The sequence below is a fragment of the Doryrhamphus excisus genome, chromosome 10, assembly GCF_030265055.1.
Source record: "Doryrhamphus excisus isolate RoL2022-K1 chromosome 10, RoL_Dexc_1.0, whole genome shotgun sequence".
Classification (NCBI taxonomy): domain Eukaryota; kingdom Metazoa; phylum Chordata; class Actinopteri; order Syngnathiformes; family Syngnathidae; genus Doryrhamphus; species Doryrhamphus excisus.
In genome coordinates this window covers 16742516-16761754 of record NC_080475.1, presented here as the reverse complement: position 1 = coordinate 16761754, position 19239 = coordinate 16742516, and the positions used below count along the sequence as shown (strand labels likewise).

General features: G+C 43.0%; 1 protein-coding gene across 1 annotated transcript; it reads right to left on the bottom strand.

Moving 5' to 3' along the window:
• Window positions 1–57: 57 nt before the first annotated feature.
• Window positions 58–19200, bottom strand: phactr3a (phosphatase and actin regulator 3a). Its single transcript, XM_058085710.1, has 12 exons — window positions 18900–19200; window positions 9467–9631; window positions 9075–9242; window positions 8357–8575; window positions 7994–8222; window positions 7560–7810; window positions 7036–7189; window positions 2246–2301; window positions 1268–1329; window positions 1050–1190; window positions 879–955; window positions 58–536 (listed from the first exon to the last, which is right to left on the bottom strand). Exons 1-12 carry the CDS (start codon window positions 19000–19002, stop codon window positions 521–523), a joined length of 1641 nt encoding a protein of 546 aa, XP_057941693.1. The 5' UTR covers window positions 19003–19200; the 3' UTR covers window positions 58–520.
• Between the last annotated feature and the right edge of the window lie 39 nt (window positions 19201–19239).

Sequence of the window (19239 nt, the reverse complement as noted above, 5' to 3'; positions counted from 1 at the left end):
AATAATGAGACGCATGTTTAAAAAGACGCATGAGCCTTTCTTTAAAAAAAAGACTTATTATTTTGAAGAGAAATAGTGCTTACAAAGGGAGTTCTCTTTTCAATGACAACATAGACATACTGTATGTATAATGAATATCAAATCAATCTCCGGTCCAAGTGACACATTATTTATGAAAAGGTGGTCACATGCACAGCGTCATGTCACTACACTTCTTGTCATGTCCATGAAACAGTACAAAAGAAAACAACACTGACCCATTGACAAGATTGTTTTTTTTTCTTTCCTCGTCGCCTCTCATCCTGAGAATCAGAGGCTGCATCAAAGTGCTCCTCCTCCTCCAGCCTGCTACTATCAGTAAAGGCCAGGAGGTACTGTAGGTCTCCAGGACAGGACGGCATGAGTATCATCTCCTGTCCAAGCTGGAAGAAAATTACAGTCTCGCTGAAGACGGGAAACACTCCTGGCTTGTCGACACAGCGGATTCAGAACATCTCTTCACAGAAGAAAGTCTAGGTTGTCATGGCCGGTGGAACCTGAAGAGACAAACATGAATTAAGTCATCACAGCTTGCTCAGATTTTAGCTATCAATACTCTATTTTTAGCCACATGAGTGCATGTGCGGCAGGATCGTGTGCACTGGGTCAGTGTTACAGCACGAGCCCCGAGTTCCAAACAAGCTTAGCCAAGCACGATTTACCATTTTATAATTCCCTCCCCCTGACCCCTACTGACTCCGAGGCACTTCCATCTATCTTTAGCTCTCCTGTTCTCCTTGGATGAGCAAGGAGAGCTAATTTTAGTCCATTGCCCCACCGAATAGAGCACTCAATGGGATTTCAATAGATGCTACCCTCACACGCCTCGGAAGACGAACCTCGTTAGGTGTTTGCTGGATGCATGCACTTCCATCTCAGTGCTTTTGAACTCGTTCAACTCTTTCCGGATTGCAGCCTGCCAGGAAGAGCAAAGATAGCGTTTTCAATGCGACAGGCTTCATGGATGAACGGTTGAATAAGGAAGTGTCATCAGGTTATAATAGTGCTACCTTGTCTGCTGCCGAGAGCCTAGTCCAGGGCTTGTCTGCTCTCCTGTCGTAGTCCTGAGCCTTGGCCACTTCCACATAATCACTGAAGCGGATCAGAATCTTTCTGTCCCGAAGTTCATCGACTGTGGGCCGCTGGTTGAGCTGCAAAGTTATACAAGTTAAGTCACCCAGACATCCTGATCTTCATAACAGCACCAACATTTTGAACAGTTTTATACCTTTCTGTTTAGCCTCTGTTTGATCTCCCTCCTCTCCTCCTGTTCTATCTGGTCATTTCTCTCTACAGGGGAAAATACATGAAGAACAATGTCATGTTTTCATTACCACAAAAACTACTTCACTGATTTCAAGTTTTCAAATTCAAATTTGTGACAAAGTGTGGCATTCCTTCATTTTAAGGTGAATGATGCCTGGTTTTTAACTCACTCACTCACTGCCGAAGATGTCCTTAGACGTCTTTTCAAAAAGTAACCTTGCCTGCCAATTTTGCTTGTTTTTGCGGGAGCTACAGATCAAAGTCTCATAGACTCCAGTACTGATCCAATCCGGCTAGATGGAGTTAGTGTGAGCCTACAACAGGGATTTCAATCTTGCGGAATGTTTCCAGCGGCTGCAAAAGAGCCGCAAGGATTGACCCCGGGCTCACAACTGTAAATGATGACTATTGATGATTATTATTGACCAAATGGTTATTTTGTGTTTTCACTGAAACCACCCTATATATATGTTCTATTGCCAATTTATAAAGACCCCAAAAGGATTGAATTTTTTTTCTGATGAAAAAAAGAGAGTCAAAAATTTCTTTACATAGTTTCAACGTTTATGTTTACTCAATATTCTTGGAGCTGAAATGGCTGCCAGTGAATGAGTTAATGGCAAGGCATGCTGCAGATTTATTTATTTAGTGATTAAGCTAGTTGTTTAATGTAGTCATTAAATGGTGTACTTTGGCTCCTGTATATCTCCATGTTCATGAATTGAACATTATGGGCAGCTAACGGAGCATGCTCACAGAGTGTTTACAGTGAAGAGTCATTGGTGCTGTGGCGCTGGCTATTGAATAATGTAACACTTTTATCATTAATGCATATCCTGTGTTGTTTTTGTAACCGTTCTTCCGTTTTAAATATTATTTGCAAATTGAAAATACAGCGCGACAGCAGTCTGGAAATGTAAATTTAAAGTGTGAAACTTACGTTTCAAAATGTTCCGACTCTCCAGCTCCTCCACATTGGGTCTCTGGCTCAGCCTCCTGCGAAGAAACACCAACACCACGTTTTGAACCATTGTCCACCCTCCTTGTGTCACAGCCCTGTACTCTTTGCACTTTTGGTACTTGTCCGGCACAATCGTCTATGTCTCCATCTCGCATCAGAACCGCGGCTGTGATACTTGGGCAGAGGCGCACCGAACATCTGGAAGACTAAGCAGATGCTGTTGGCTTCTTTTGTTGGATTATGTGTGGATATCAAGGTGGCCCATGTCATGCCGCTGCGTGCTGCAGTCCTCTACTAGCTGCTGCACTATGCATGCTCTTTTCTAGTGGGTCGTGATGGGTTGCTGGCGCGCCTCTGCCTTAGTCTCCGTGGTTACTGCATGCGTAATGAGCTGTGGGCGGGGCTTGCTACTAGCGGCATCCCCAGAGCAGCCTGCTGTGGTGTACTGGGCCAGCACCACTCAACCAACCATTGCATTTTCATGACCACTTTATCTCAGTTTGTCAGGTGCCCCCAACATCACAACCTTCAAAAAGGTCTCCAAAATGCATTGGTCCCCTGAACACCCTATGTGCGTGTGAACTATGAATACATGATATTAATAACAAATGCCATCCCAACCACAGAGCATGATCCGGGGGTACAAAGAACAAACAGCAGAATGCCACCCTCGCAGTGGGACCTCCTTCATCCCCCGTCTCCCAGTGAACACTTTGTACTTGTGATTTGGACGATAAAAAGGTGAGCACTCTCACACATTCCTTACATCCACTAAATGCACTGCATTATCTAGCTGTTTTTAAAATGCAAATACCTTCATCTGCTTGTGTTTGACTATTTAAAAAGGGTGTCACACTCGTTTTCATTAAGACTGCTCTCAGAGGGCCACTATTAACTGTCAATACATAGTATATGAATATAACCTCTTTTTTCTACGTCCTTCTACACAGCTATTGCAACACCTCTGTTAAGGCTCTGATACTACTTCCAGAAAAGTCCCAGTTTGATGCATGTTCACCGTTTTTGATACAAAACAGTGACACAAAAACGTGTGGCAATAATGGAGACCAATGCATCTTTTGTGGGATTTTTAGGTAAAAGAGTCTTTGAGACCAAAGAGTTGTACATCCAATAGTATTCATTGTGTGTTGTCCTTTACTCTGTGTGGTCACATTGTCAAATTGACATATAATTAGAGGTGTCCAATATTGGCTTTTTTGCCGAAAACCGATTTTGTCAAACTCACAATTCCAAGATTCGGATTATTTTCTGTCCTGCCCAGGAATGGAGAGCTAGCTTACAAGCGTATTCAGGAGTCAAATTGCATGCTGAGGACTAAAATGGTCAATATTTGACTATTAAAATGAATTGCTGTACTGTTGTAAATGGCAAACAATTATATGTTTAAAGCTCACGTAGTTACTGTTAGTGGCGTTTTGTCTGTTGTTATCTACATATTACATTGCTGTGTGATGTTTTAACACTTTTTTTGAGACACAGTGAGTAAAGATTGTAGGTGGAAGATTAACTCGCCCATGATTTCAATGTTTCAATGCGATTTCAATACAGACAAGCTGTTATGTTCTTCATGAGCTCTGACGTTGTTAAGTAGGGCTTCTGAGCAACACTGTGTTCTCAAAAAGGGAAAAACCACGATACCGATATCAACTTTTTTTGGCTGAAATCGGGCTGATAATTATTGGTGGCCGATAGTATTGGACATCTCTACATAAAAGGCATTGCAACTATATATGTGATTTTGCTTAGCCAATCAGCAAAGATACCTAGATGATGTAATGTCAGCAGACACAACGGGAGACAACACCAACTTTAAAGTGCCATTGCTCCCTCAGCTCCCACCTTTATTACATTTTAAATACATAAAGCATCAACAACAACAGACAACAGGACCATCCTCTGTGTTACAGTTGCCAGGCAACTATACTCCGTGTATCAGGGACAATAGTCATCTCACAGAGATGCTTATTTCTGCCTAGCGACACACTGGTGGGGTTTTCTGTGTGCTATGCTGCTGGCGTGGTGCTATTTTTAGAAACGGCATCCTTTTTGCCATTGTGTGTAGGCTTATTAAAATCAGGGGGCGCTGTTAATATTAAAGACAAAGCCTTACTTTCTTTCTGAGATGTCTGGTGAGTCTGATGCCCTTCGTTGTGTTAGTTTGTAATAAATGAGAACATGCCTCCTTCAAATACAAAAACATACACATATGAAGCATCTGGCCACATTTTGACTACATGATCAATCTGACGTCCAATACACGAGCAAAGATCCAAAGATCATGCCTTTACAAAGATAATTTGACTTTTAGTTTGTTAGTTGGTGTACCACTACACTGAATGCTAGTATGAGCAGCGGGCTCCTTTGTGTCTTCTCTATGCTCTCTATTCCTCTATTCCAAATACAGTAGCCTCTTATTATTTCTGTGAATATAACTCCCCGACACATTTGATGGGGGCAACACTATGACATGCATTATTGAAAAATGTAAGTGCGGCTGCAGCAAAATCACAATACGGGGAGTCTCTAAAAATAGAAAGGTCATCTGTCAGCCGGCGCAGTATATAGACAGAGCATCATCACTCGCCATAAGGCCTCATGGCATTTTCTGCTGGATGTGCAGTAAACGCAGCAGCGGGCCTTAATGTTAAGGCACAGATAAGAATAAGCAGGCGGAAAGATGGGGGTGTGCTGAAAGATCCACAGACTTATGTGAGGGATTGTTTCGTCATTTGCAGTGAATACTCAGGAGAAATGAGCATTTTAACGAGCGTTTGAGCGAATGACCTTTCCCTGTCCTTCAAAATGGCTTTGTGTGTGTCAACACCAGAGGATGAAAACACACCATGTACTGTATCGCTTGTTATGGGGCAAGGAACTACAGTATAATCCATTCCATTTTCCTCCGCTTATCTGGGTCCGGGTCGTGGGGGCAGCAGTCTCAGTAGGGAAGCTCAGACATTCCTGTCCCCGCCCACCTCCTCCAGCTCCACCAGGAGGACACCAAGGCATTCCTAGGCTAGCTGTGAGACATGATCACTCCAGCGTGGCCTGCCCCGGGGCCTTCCCGGGATCGGCGTTATGAAGCAAGTATCGGCCAATATCAATACCGTGCTTTTTCACTGATATCGGCCGATCCCCATCAGAGCACCCCTAAAATGTATGTATGACAGCGCCTCTGCTAGTTGCAACCAAGTAGTATAATATTCTTTCAGACATTATTAATCAACCATCATGAATGGACCCAGCCAGCAAAGTGCTGCTGTCTGGAAGAAGATCTTTATGTAACCAAAGCAGCATCTCTCGCTGCAGTGCTACAAGTCAGACATGCTTGCCTTTCAACCCTACTGTCTGCAAGCTGCAGCCTTGACATAAGCCTGTCAAAGAAATGTTCCTCTCACTAAAATAAAGCATCTTCTCTTCACAGATCTAAGAATAAACAGTAGTACTGTCAGTCGCCTCCGAGTCAAGACGGTGATGTTCTTTCCAGGAAGTGTGACAGATGGTGAGTTATTACACCTCTGGTTACGTAACACAACCAGCCTGACCCTGGTTTGATACACCAGTGCTAAAGAACCTGGGTCTTGTGACAAATTCACATATGAGACAACTGCTGTCGACAATTTGGACAGTGTGTTCCTCAGTGGTGTTAAAAAAAAAAAGTTGTTCTATTATTGTCAACATCTTGGCATGGAGGCACTTACTAACTTGAGTCAGCGCATTTGGTACCAAGAGGTTCCCTAGCGGCTCTCTCTGTCTGTACCTGACGCAGAACAGACCGATAACTTATTATTCAACCATTTTTTTATTTCCAACAAGAAACATATATTTATTTCCAAACCTGAATGCTGACCTGATTTGTACTCGGTAAAGAACAAAATGTTCCTCATTCAGAGTGAGCAGTAGCAACTGCACAGCTCACTTTTTTCTTTGTAATATGCATTTAATATTTCATACAGAGCACTGGTTCAAGTGTGAAGTTATTTGTAATTTATGATAAAACTTTTTATAAAGCTTTTTTTCATGTGTTTGATTTGATTTGACTGCTATACTACGTATATGCCATTTTTTAATTGGCTTAGCTGCAAACAGGGCCGGACAACTGTGTGACATGACCAGTAAAACCTATCTGAACGAGTCTGCTGATCTACGATGCTAGGGAGTGAATCTGCAATGCAAAACATATTGCACAATAAAGACACAGTACTGTAGTTTCCCCAGTATGTAACCTACCTCATTGGTTAGTATTGTTATATATATTATATTATATATATATATATATATATATATATATATATATATATATATATATATATATATATATATATATATATATACACACAGTATATATAAAAGGGTTGTCACGCGATTAAAATATTTGATTGTGATTAATCACATTTTGTCCATGGTTAACACAGAATTAATTACAGATCAAAATAAGTTTTTATCTGTAGTATGTAGGGGAAATCTCTTTGTGGTAAATGATTTGGTAATTCGACAACGATAATTACGTCAAATTTTACACAAATGAATATCAATTTTGGAACTATGGGCCATTGTTTAAAACAATACAGTCAGCAAGCATATGTTTTGTATTGCTATTTATCATGGGTGTGATGTTCAGGATGGGTGTGTCCTTGCTTTTCATGTGCAGTAAGTGTTGATATCACCCCTACACCCTTTTATTTCCCAACCCAATCATTTCAAGTAATGCACCACAGCAACAAGCAGGAAAGTTGTTTGTTGCTTACTTGGCGAGCTTCATCTCAATCTGCTGGCGGATTTCCTGGCGCTCCTGGTCGCTTCTTGCAGGGAAGATGTTACGGTCTTCCAATTCCTGCTTTGTGGGTCTGTTTCGAAGCTTGACGGCCAGTAACTCCTTCCTTAACCTGCGAGGAAGTGTACCTACAAAAAAAAAAAGCACTTTATTCTTTTTGACTACTTAGCATTATTATGAGTTTAAAACACAAGCTCTCTTGCTGCCACAGAAATTTAATAAAATTTCATACAAATTGTTGTGCTCTTTAGTAGTATTTTTAATATTTTTTCTGGCTTTTTAGAGCATCTCCATACCCAAGTCTAGTCCATAGTCATTCATTATTAATTAACATCATGAAGTGATTGACCTTTCCATAAAGTCCTCACTGTATGCATGCTGCATATCTTCATTTACAGTGACTTGGAAAGTTCAAATAAAATAATCACATGATAAGTTAGTTTATTTGATTTGTGTTTTTCATTTAGCATTTCAGATGGAAATAGGGGGATGACGCACCAGAGATCACAGACTCGTTCCATCCGTCCAAGTCGGTAGGGACACCCGATGTGTTGGAGAAGCACTGGTCCAGCCGTACGTTCTCCTTGTTCTCCTCCGCCTCCTTCTTGGGCCAGTCAGACCCGCCAACGCCTACGCAAAAGCCCGCCATAGAGGGCGTGTGTTGGTTGTCTGAGCTGCATGAACGTGACAGGCGGCCATCGGAGCACCACAGCCGCGGGGGTGAGCCCTGTTCGCACCCTTCGTGTACACTGCAGGAAAGACAAACAGGTAGAAAGGTCATGGCACTGCTACCGAACCAAGGGAGACAGCACCTTTACTTTTCATGGATTCCAGTTGAACGTTTACAACCTCCTGTAATGTTGCCACACTACCCATGCCATTGCCTGTGTTAAGTCTCTGATCCAGTTCGGATCAGAAATGTTCATGCCCACCTCTCCTGTCTGTTCTTGGTGGCGAACGCTCTCTGCAGTTCCTCCATAATGCAGCTCGGGGGCATAGGTGTGTGCATCATAATGCCGAGATGCGGCGACCCTGAAGAGTTGGCCAGGGGCCCTCGTAGGGGCAGCGTGATGGGTGCCAGGCTCTCTGGGCCCCTGGGTAGAGGCTCCTTGTGGTGGTAGTGGTTGGAATGGTGAACAGGGAGAGACACAGGGCCTGAATCTGAAAGAAAAACACAGGTCAGTTATTACCACATTGACCTAAACATACGTTGCCTCTCACCCAAATAGAGGTGGGCTGTGACCCTAAAGGGGACAAGCGGTACAGAAAATGGATGGATGGATATTTCAACTCACCATCTCCTGTTGACAGCAATGGCAAAGGTTTTGGAGGTACTTGTGGTGGGGATGTTCCTGGAGGAATCTCCTCTTCTGGTCTTTCTTCCATCTGCTCCCCAGTGATGTGAAGCCCCTCTGGTAACTCCTCAGAAGGGTGCCCCTCCTGGTCTCCATCCTCATCTTGTAGTGACACGTTTACAGTTTCCTCCAGCCGCTCACAGTCCTGAAGTGGGGCAACTACCAGATGTGGATAGACAAGATAACATTAGAATGGAATAATAAGAATAGATTTCATATGTATGCACGTGGTAAAAAGTGGTAAAATACATATATGACCTGTTTGGTAGATGAACCAACTTTTTGCTGTATGAATGTTTGCCATTCTAACATCTTGCCCACTTAGACTCATTTAAATGTAAAAAAAAAAAAAAAAAGTGAGATTTCTTGTTGACTCCAGTACAGTTGGAAATGAGACCCTCCCAATTCTTTTAATCCTAATTCTTCTTCACCTATTTATTGTAGGATATGTCATTAAGAAGTTATCTACCAACCTTCAGACTGTCTTTATGCATTCCTTCAGCTCAGTTCCTGCAATATAATACACTCTTGTATTGATCTGTTATCAAGCCTAGCTTACACCATTGCAAATCTACTTTCCCCCATATCTGACAGATGTCTTCTAACAGCTCTATAATACTACATGGATTAGCAGGTCTAAACAGGAATGTCACTGTACCTGGAGTGGGATGGTCCTCTTCTGGGCCAAGGTACTCCACACTGCTGACGGTGAGGTCTGAGTTCAGAGAGCCCCCAAAGCCGCCAAGCAGGACTGTTCCATCTGAACAGCAGCCCTGGCTGGGGGAGTGGTGGTCGTGGTACAGAAGGCCGCTGGATAATGCTACATCTGTTGATGGAAGAGAACTGCATGTATTCTGCAATTGTTAAAATAAAAATAGAACAATATTACTAATAATGATTTATTCTCTTCTGCTTCTCTTTTTTCAAGTTATCTCATGGAACTTTACACATGAAGGTCACAAATGAAGAACCAACTGAGAACCAACTGATGGTAACAGTTGGTAATTAACATACATCCCGTATTAGCGACTGTAATATATTCATTAATACCTGTGGAGCTCTGCTTGAGCTTTTCATTTTTCTTTTTCCTCCACTTCCACGGCTTAAAAAGGCGGCCCAGTGTAGCCAGCTTGCTGTTTCGCCTGATGGGGGGAGTGTGGACGCCAGTCACCATGCAGCCGGCCCGTAGCACTCTCTGCTGGTCCAGTACATCCACTACAGGGCAGATGGGAGTTCAGAGGTGAGGAAAGAGTGGCTAAGTGTGACAGAAATTTTTTTTTTTGTTCTATAACACTGAGGTTTTAAGAATGGGGGGGACTGAAACTAATAAGTAGTAACTGTAGCAATAGTAATAGTGTAACAGCTTAAGAGCAGTAGTTAATATTATTAATGCATAATATGATGACAATAAATACTGAAATAATTAATATTAATTTAAATTAATTATGTTATGAAAATGTTATGAAATAGATGTGGAGTAATAGCTGTCCTCCGGAGGCTAACATCTTTGTTCAAATATTCAACTAGAGGGAGGAGGATTTGCGATGGGGGTGGGGTGGTGAGTGAGGGTGTGAGTGGGGGGGTGTGGAGTACAGTGGTGAAGGATGGGCCGGCGTGGCGAGTACAGCGGCTTCCTTTATCAAGTAGGAAGATGTGGGGTGATTGTTGGTGATCCACAACAGGTTAAAGGGCGAACCCTTAGTGTCACTCGGCATGCAGTGTGGCGTCGCAAGCTGAATCCAGGTCAAGCTTGAAGGAAAATGCACCCCCCCCCCCCCCCCCAAAAAAAAAATGGAGGAGGAGCAGGAGGGTGGAGAGGCAATGTGTCTATGTGTGGACGGGGGAAAGGAGGTGTTGTTGCCATGGCAACCACATCCAGATGCTGCCGCAGCAGTACGAGCCGGCAGGATTGTGCGAGTCAGCTTAGCGGTAGGGGAGCCCCCACCTCACACACGTGCATGTAAAAGCACATGCGTATTTTCAAGCAGCAGCCATGCACCCTGTGCATTGTGGGAAAAGGGAGGTGGGTGGTGTGAGAAGCCACATGCGATATGCGATGTCCCTTTTTAATTTAGCAAGCAGGTGGGAAGGAGGAAGGGATGGATGGGGGGTTCTGCTAAGAAGTGGGGTTCCAGTGAGAAGAAGCAAAAAAGAGGAAGGGGAGAGGGAGGAGGCTGTTGCTATACGGAAGAGGTTGCCGGAGTATGTGGGCTCATCCAATCACGGCACAGCTCTCCATAATGCACATCAAGTCCACCTTTCATAGATGCAGGAGGGGGGTGCTTGTTCACATTAAATGACAGGAGAACATAAGAATTGGGTGAAAAGACATGCAAGCATGTGACATTTTTTTCATTTGCCCATAGCTAATAGAGTATATGGCACACATGACTGGGCTGCACGTGGCCATGATATACTGTAATTAATAGGCGTCACAACATTGTTTCTTATCAACACTGTGTATTGATAATCTGATTACAGTACTGATCATTTGCCAAAGATGAACTCTAAATAGGAGATATAGGTCATGAGGCTTTGGCAATAAAACAAAGAAAGAGGATGCTGAGTGTGCCACCAGCCACCACACCCACCTCGAATTTCCTTGTTTACGAATGGGGCTCTATAAATAAACTTGCCTTGCCTAATTCTGTTGCAGCAAATAAGTAGTCAGTAAAGCCAAGGCTCATGACCAAAAACCTCCCACTATACTTGAGTACTTCCCTGTAAACCTTTACTTTTGAAGTGACTTGAATCAGACAAGCATCTATTGACTCCTGACCATTATCTCTGTAGTCCGCTCTGTGCTCCTTCCACCTGCACATGTCCTTGAGTGGACCACCTCCTTCCTTGCCCATTCCAAAATTCCTTCGCTTTGCCCCCATGGCTTTACAACTGTGGCGCCATCTGCCCATGGCCTTGCTGCCTCAGGGGCCCAGTCACACAAAATGACTAGCAAGAAGACAGTGAAGAGCAGACGGGCCCCAGCAACGTGAAATGAAAACAGTCAGTTAGCACAAGGAAAGACTGTGATACGTCTTGGTTGCAGAGCAGCAGTGATTCATGAAAAGAAAAGCTGAGATAATAACGATCTTTGCAAAATGACACAACTGAAGCTCTGAACGGCAATAGAATGAGAATGTTTTATGCTGCTTTGAAGATTTACTTTTTTACCTCCATGATTGAACGTGGAAGCAAACGTGCAAAGTTACATGATGAAACTATTTTTGTAATCATTTATTTATTTATTTACACCAGAGGGTGATCATTGAAAAGGAATCCCATTGTATTGGAGTAATAATAACAAATAGAAAAATGATCATACACTTTATAATACAAATAGAAATAAGATGGGTGTCATGGATTTGGAGACAGAATTATAAAAAAGGGGGTGACATGGACTGTGACCCTTTTGCTAATTAAGCTAATTATTTATTACAGTTGTCCTTCATGTTCGAGGAAATCCTCCCACATTTTGTGCTTACAGATTCAGTCATGCAACATTTAACTCTGACAGTTAGCGACCTCATCTAATGAGTTTTGGCTTCCAACCCGAGCTTTGGACAGGCTGCTCCAGATCCTTCTCAGTGCATAGTGTAGTTCAAGTGTATAACTCCACTGCACTGTGTGGACGGCTGGCATCAAGATTGAGAAATGATGTCACTGAGGCCAGCAGCCAATAGGAAATGCCCGAGGCCCTTGTTAGTTACCATATGTTAGATATGAGAATGAGGACTCTAATGAATGAGAGCCACTCTGAAGCACCAAGAAGAGGAACAGTATCTCGTATATTCAATGCCTCTTCCTTTCTTCTGTTTTCAAAACTTGGAAGTTTTGAGTGCCCACATTAACCTCTCATTACCTTGAAAGGTAAAGCTTGTGTATTACATATACAATGTATATTGCCATTTGTTCTGGAGATGTTTTGTCAGTACCTAAAAGAAAAGTGGCTTAATTAACTACAGCGAATTGCATCTCCTCAGGTTCAAATGTAATATTTCTGTGAGGAGTTCTATGTTTTCATTATGCTTCTGGGTTTCCGATAGAGTCCACATTCAAAAACATACATGTTGGGTTCATTAGGCTCTACAGGCATGAGAGTGCGTCTGTGTCAGTCCTGACAGTGACTGACAGGTGACCGGTTTCAACCTGCCTCCCATCCTGGATAGACTCTTGCCTTTGACCCTGAATAATTTCATTCCCAACGACTTGTAAAACCGTCACAATTTGCAATAGTCTGTGCACAAGTATTCTCAATGAATGCCCGTGCACTATAAAAAAGAAGACACGTGGAGCTTTTCCACCCACAGAGAGACACATCCGTACTTCTCTCTCACACACACACGCACGCACACAGCAGCAAAATGAGGCTATCTTTGACCAAATGCGTGAAAGCGTCAGTATTCCGCCATCAGATGCTCCTATAGTGAGTTGAAAGTGTTCCTGCTAAAAGTATTTGTCCTCTCACCCACACAAGTCAATTCCTTCAGAATGATGGATTTAAAGCCTGTGAGGCAGACAGGCAGACTTCCAAGTCATAGTAAAGTTGTGGGCTTTAACTGTGAATAAATGAAGCCATGATTGAAGGTTTTGGTTACTCCTTCAAACCACCGGCTTCTCATTCAGTGTTAGTTAAAAGCACATTTGAAATTCCCCCTTGCATATATTGGGAGCTTTGCCTTTTGGCTCAGCTCCCTCTTCACCATGACGGACTGATGCAGAGTCCACATCACTGTAGCCTGTGCACCAATCTGCCTGTCAATCTTGGAATCCATCCATCCGTCCCTCACTTGTAAACAAGACCCCAAGCTGTTTATGACCCACACAGACCCCACATGGAGCAGAATCTCATCCCAATCCTGAGATGGCAGCCCACTCTGTTTCAGGCAACAACCGTGAACTTAGAGGTGTTCTCATCCTGGCTACTTCACACTGTGAACCGATCCAAATCCAAAATCACGGCCCAACAACGACACCAGGACCACATCATCCACAAAAAGCAAAAATCCTGCAGCCACCAAACTAGATCCCCTCTGACTTACTGGTAGCTCTGGCACCCGTAAACATGGAATGAACCTCAGCTAAACACCTTAAAGTTACAGTGGTGGAGCAGATTGAGCTGTGTGAGAAGTTTCAAGTCAGAAAAATAGTAGCACAGGCAGCACAGGTAGATGCTTTGACAAAAGGTCACCCTTTTGTGTGCATCAGTTCAGGAGTAGAAGAGCCAGCTTCCTCAAGCAAATTCATGTAGTCACCTGAAAAAAGGGAAACCACAAGGTGTGTTCTAATTTTTTCCCAGGTTGTACTTCACAACAGGTCAGAGCCAGGATTCATTTATGTTTAAATGAATGCCTGCAACATTGTCATAAATCAAATAAATAATTGAGTACATGTGGCGCCGGATCCCTTCAGCAAATGCATGTTGATTTTAAAACACATCGCGGGCAGGCCAAGCTGCAGTCAATCACTAAGATGCTTTTCACTTTTTAATCCTCTCAAGTGTACATGCAGAAAGACAAGCAGGGACATGCCGAACCTATTAAATACTTTGATGTAAACTCAACAGTTGGGAAAGGATGATGAAGCGGTGGTTTCTCATGGGCAACGCTTGCTGTCACATTTTTTACACATTTTGTCGATTCCACGTGTTGATGTAGTCTTTATCATCCATCTATTTTCTATGCCGTTTGTCCTCATTAGGGTTCCAAGCCTCTACCAGAACCATATATTCTGCGGGCAGTTGAGCTAAGTGTCTACAATCTAAACTGTCACGGACATAACACGCGAGACAGAACATGCATGGTGTGTATTCTTAATTAACTGATGTAATAAGCGTGATGGTGGAATAAGCATGATGTGATACATGAGGACATGCATCATATAAATATATTGCCTACTACAGACAATCATCAGCAATCATGTTAAATGAACCTGTAAGCACAGACAGGTACTGTCCTTGGTGCTGAAACACAACCAAAACTGCTAATTGTCCATTACATTATTTCCTACGCTTTTGGTTTTGGTAGAATTTGGTTTCACACTGACCCCCTGGAAAGGATTCATCCCTGTATAAAAGGGTGTGGTGGTTCCAAAACCTTTTTAGTGCCGCTGCAGACAACTACAATTCAACTTTATGACAAAGAAATAATTTGGGCATGTAAAGTCAAACTCTGTAACACTGCAAATATTCTATTTTTATTATTATTATTAGGCATAGAACAAGACCATGTTTATGTCTGGGTATTTGATTTGCCCAAGATGTGCATAGTATATTGTAGCAGGGCTTGCCACACACCAGTATCATTTCTCTCTCCAACAATACGATGAAACACTTTCGTATCCTTCTCATCAATGTATTCCTCCTGGTACTATCTGATTCAGCTTTGTATTTAATTTGGAATCTCCTGAGAGGCATTGCAGACACACTCAATAATACTGTGTGGTCTAAGTGCCCATCAAGACTTTCACTCATCTTTGTTGTCATTTTTCTCTATCTATCCTATCTAGTCTTGTAGTTTATTTAGTATAGTTCAACAGCATGGCAAACCACAACCACAAAGATAAACATGCAGTTCATCATATACTATATGTACATAATATAATATATATAGAGAGAGAGTGAAATTAATGTTCGTCCTATAGGCCTATAACAGCAGAGTGGGTGTGGCTATGGGGCAGTTATGATTGAACCCTATGAAATCTGCCTAGCAACACGTGGCCGAGCGTTTGAATTTGAATTTGTGTGCAGTTTTATACATAATTACATTTACTTTATAGCACTACATGTGGAAGATAAATGGGAGTTTTATGAGCACCCCAGTCAGTGTGACTGCAGTACTGTACTTTTTCTGTTTTATTCAGCTACTTCAGCAATTCAAGCCAAAACAATTCAATAAAAACCAAACACATATTATTAGTTGGATCATATGTGTTGTTTTGCATAGCTGTTTTCCAAATTAGAATCACAGATAATGCTATCTATAAGGCCATCCATCATGCTGACATGGCTTGTTTGCAATTGGACGACTTTGGCCGTCTTTCAAAGAGCGGCCACTACCTCGTCATGTCTTTCTCCCCTTGGACTGTTTCCCATCATTCTCTGTTTTTCCAATCAGTCCCATTGTCTTATTCTCTCCATCCTGCTGGCCTCTTCTTTCCCTCAGAAATAACATAACATTTTCTACACAATCCCTCTTAGGTGTTCACCACTCATGACATGCTACTTCCTGAACTCAATTGCACCTCAATTGCCAAACACTAGTTATGTAGAGCTTTAATGCTGTTTTATTTCTTTGTCTGGGTCTTCCTTTAGATGCTTGTGCCTACTTTTTTGCCTCGGACTGCATGAGTCACTATATTGTTCTGGATCATTGCATGCTCGTTCCCACACGCAATCAAGCATGCAGACAAATGTACAGGTGTGCAGACACAAACAACACATGGATGTGCCTCGAGTATCCACGGGGGAGGTGGGAGGGGGGCAGACATGATGCACATGAGGCTTTTGTTGTTGTAATCTTTCTGTTCTGTTTTCATGAGGAGTTGAAAGACCAAAATCTGAGCCCAAGAAGTGATCCAGATGCAGCATGGCCCCTGTTGGTACAGTGGAGGACTGTTTTTACAATAATATTTTTTATGTTTGAAAATAAATCTTTCGGTGTATCAGCTTTGAATTGTATTTGCTGTTTTTTGCTGGCATCTACAGTCTTACAGTGGTTTACTCAGCATGGCTTTCTGCAGGTGTAGCCATTGCATGCTAATACACTGCTAATGCTAATACTCTGTAGTAAGTTACTCAATCGTGTCATAAAAATGCAGCCAGAAAATACAAAAACAAAAGAAAGATTTACGATTGAGTTGAAAGCAAAAGCAGTACTCGCAGAGCAGAAACTGCAACAATTTCAATATACTTGTCATCGAGTATTACTATCAATACTATTATGAAATGCAGACGTCTGCCATGATACAGCTCAATTTCACCCAGCTGATGTTGTGACATCTTCTTTAGAAAGCCAAATAGTTGACACTGACACCCCAGCCACTTGATGAAAAGAATGACCTAATTAGTCAGTTGTAATACAAACTATTTAAGTGTCTTTTCAATGCGGCTACAGCAGCCGCTCAATGAATCTTGAAATGCATTCAGGTGGTTTGGTCCGAGTCCATGTCACTCTCACAAAGTGCCTCCTTCAAAGCATGCATTATTCTTTTTCCTTGAGACGTTCACAACTACAGTCATGAAATATTTAAAAAAAAGTTTCGGATCAACCACTTGAATTGACTAAGTGTTTCCTCTCGGTCTCTGTGGGGATGTCTGTGTGTATCACTGTGGGAGAAATGAATAGCTCTCCGGTGGCTACTACACCATGCCAACAGGTGGCTGTGACTGAATCACGCGCCCTCATAGCTGACCGTGACTAATGAGTGACTGTGGTGTGAAGAACTGCTCTGTGACAGGAAATAGGAAGTAAGAGCTTCATTAGGCTGAGCAAGGCTGAGATGCAGGTGCCTCTTCTGCACCACAGTATACAATATTCAGACTTTGTACTTGTTGTGATTCTAAGTAGTACTAATATTATTGGCAGTAAATCTGTGTCTAGTGTCAATGCTCTACATTTCTTATAGCATTGCACCCACCAATCACTACTTAGCAATGCCTGCTTCATGCACAAAGTTTTGGCATTGAAATGAACTACTGTACTTCAGAGATTTCTCTTCCCCCAAATCATTCTAGAGGACACAGGTATCACCGCAGGGGGGTTAGGCATAGATGGACACACCCGCCAGGAGATTTGTCCTCAAAGCTTCAAGGTGTACTCTCTACACCATTAGCTCGGTCAACACTCTGTCATGATAGAGTGGAACGCTGCGGGAAAGTGACATTTGATCATGGAGATCATTTAAAGGGTCACGTCAAGACGACAGGAGGTTTTATACTGCATCCCTACACCGGTGCATCCAAACCACAAATGCAGAATAGACTGGATTTGCACTGCTAATTATTTGCCACTTGCCAAGATATTAGTTCAGTTCAGAAATGTTAAAATAAGCCAATGACTCTCAAACTAATTTTTTTTTAGTTTTCCCAACAGACATACACTGTAGATACAGTAGATGCTGTACAATAACATCTCCATCTCTGATGAGGGCAGCTTCGTTCAAGGGAACCCTGTCCCTTATTCTCCGTGATGGTCAGCTGTAAGCAGCCCATTGACTGATGAATACAGCCTTTGCAGCTGCAAGGACCATAGCTGTGTTGGGTGAGGTTAAAGACAGCCAAAGTAATCCTTTGGCAAAGACCGGTGGCCCAGATGCAAGCATGGTGATGAGCCTCATGGAGAGGAGGGAGGGGCCAGGGTGCCCAGTGTGTGCCAGAACAGATGCTGTCATTGACACCAACTGTACTTACTGTGTATCATTTGTATAGCGTACTCACGTCTCCCAATGTAGACTTGCATTGCGTCAGTGTTGACATTAAACATGATCCCTGATGGCTTTGGCCCTTATTTTAATGGCTGATCTGCCCAGGCCTCTGTGTTGTTTACTCAGGTTGCGTCAAGCACTCGGTGTGACATGAACACATCCACCAACGTGCGAATTACACCTTCCAAAAGGATGCCGGGATGCGGGGAATATGCTTGAGCGCTGCAACGGAGTAGCGGACAGGTGTGAATTTCAGGGGTGTGCAAAGCAGGAATCTTATTAGGGAAGAGTTGAAAGGTGAATGTCATGCTTTCTCCCCCTGAGTCATTCAAGGGAGCATCATCCTTCATCATGTGCGTACAAATGCGCGTGGGAAGAAGCACTGACTCTTTAGAAGCCCACACAATGGAACCACAAATAGCCTCACTTATATAAAAACAAAACTTGCACTGAATCAGTAAAATGAGCAGAAAGAGAATAACCTGTCACTTGCCGCTCTCCAGCTTGCGTACGCCAACTACACAATTAAGGAAGGGCTCCATGTTGAAAGCACACCTACCCTGTCAGTGATATAGCTTTGGTGAATCAGGAGCATTCAAGTACCCGTGGGTGACATCGTGGCATCCATCCTAACAATGAGGGGCTCAGAGGTAAGGATGGTGTCACAGGCTTGTCAACGAAACAATATGTGCACATGTAAGAAAACCAACACTGAGGGAATATGGAGTCCATATGACACCTGGATAGACGGGGGAGGGGTGTTCACGGTGATGATGATGAATATGTGCAATGAAGGAGCAACATGCATGCAAACGTGTGCATTGTGACAGGCTGCCTGATGCTACAGGCGTCTTTGGCAACCATCCGCTTCATGGTTCAATCAGCAGGGAGCAAGGCCGACGATGTGTTATATTCATTTCTCTATTTTGGTTGAGCCAACATCCAATGCGGGGGGGTCGGGGGGTGCGCATCATCGGTGATAGGATGCATTTTACGATACCTCGGCAAAAATACTGATCGTTTAAAAAACGCAAATTTTGATCCAACCGTGTGGTTATCTTACCTGCACCGTGAGCCAAATCGATCCCCGGTTCGGTGAGTATATTCGGGTCACTTTGAGATCTGCCTCGCTGCAGACAGCCGTCTAGTCCATCCGATGCGGCCATGGGTGGAAAGCGCAGGAATCCTGGATCTAATATTAAGAAGCCAAAACCGGAGGCGGGCAAGGTCAGGAAGAGCAAAGCAGTGAGCGACTGCAGATTTAATTCGCTCTGGCAACAGCCGCTTAGAGCGTCTACAGTACTAGGGATCCATGGCTGGCCAAAAAATGTGTAAGTGTATGTGCATGTATTTGCGTGCGCGCGCATGTGCGGCTTCGGTGGAGGGGTGATGATGATGATGAT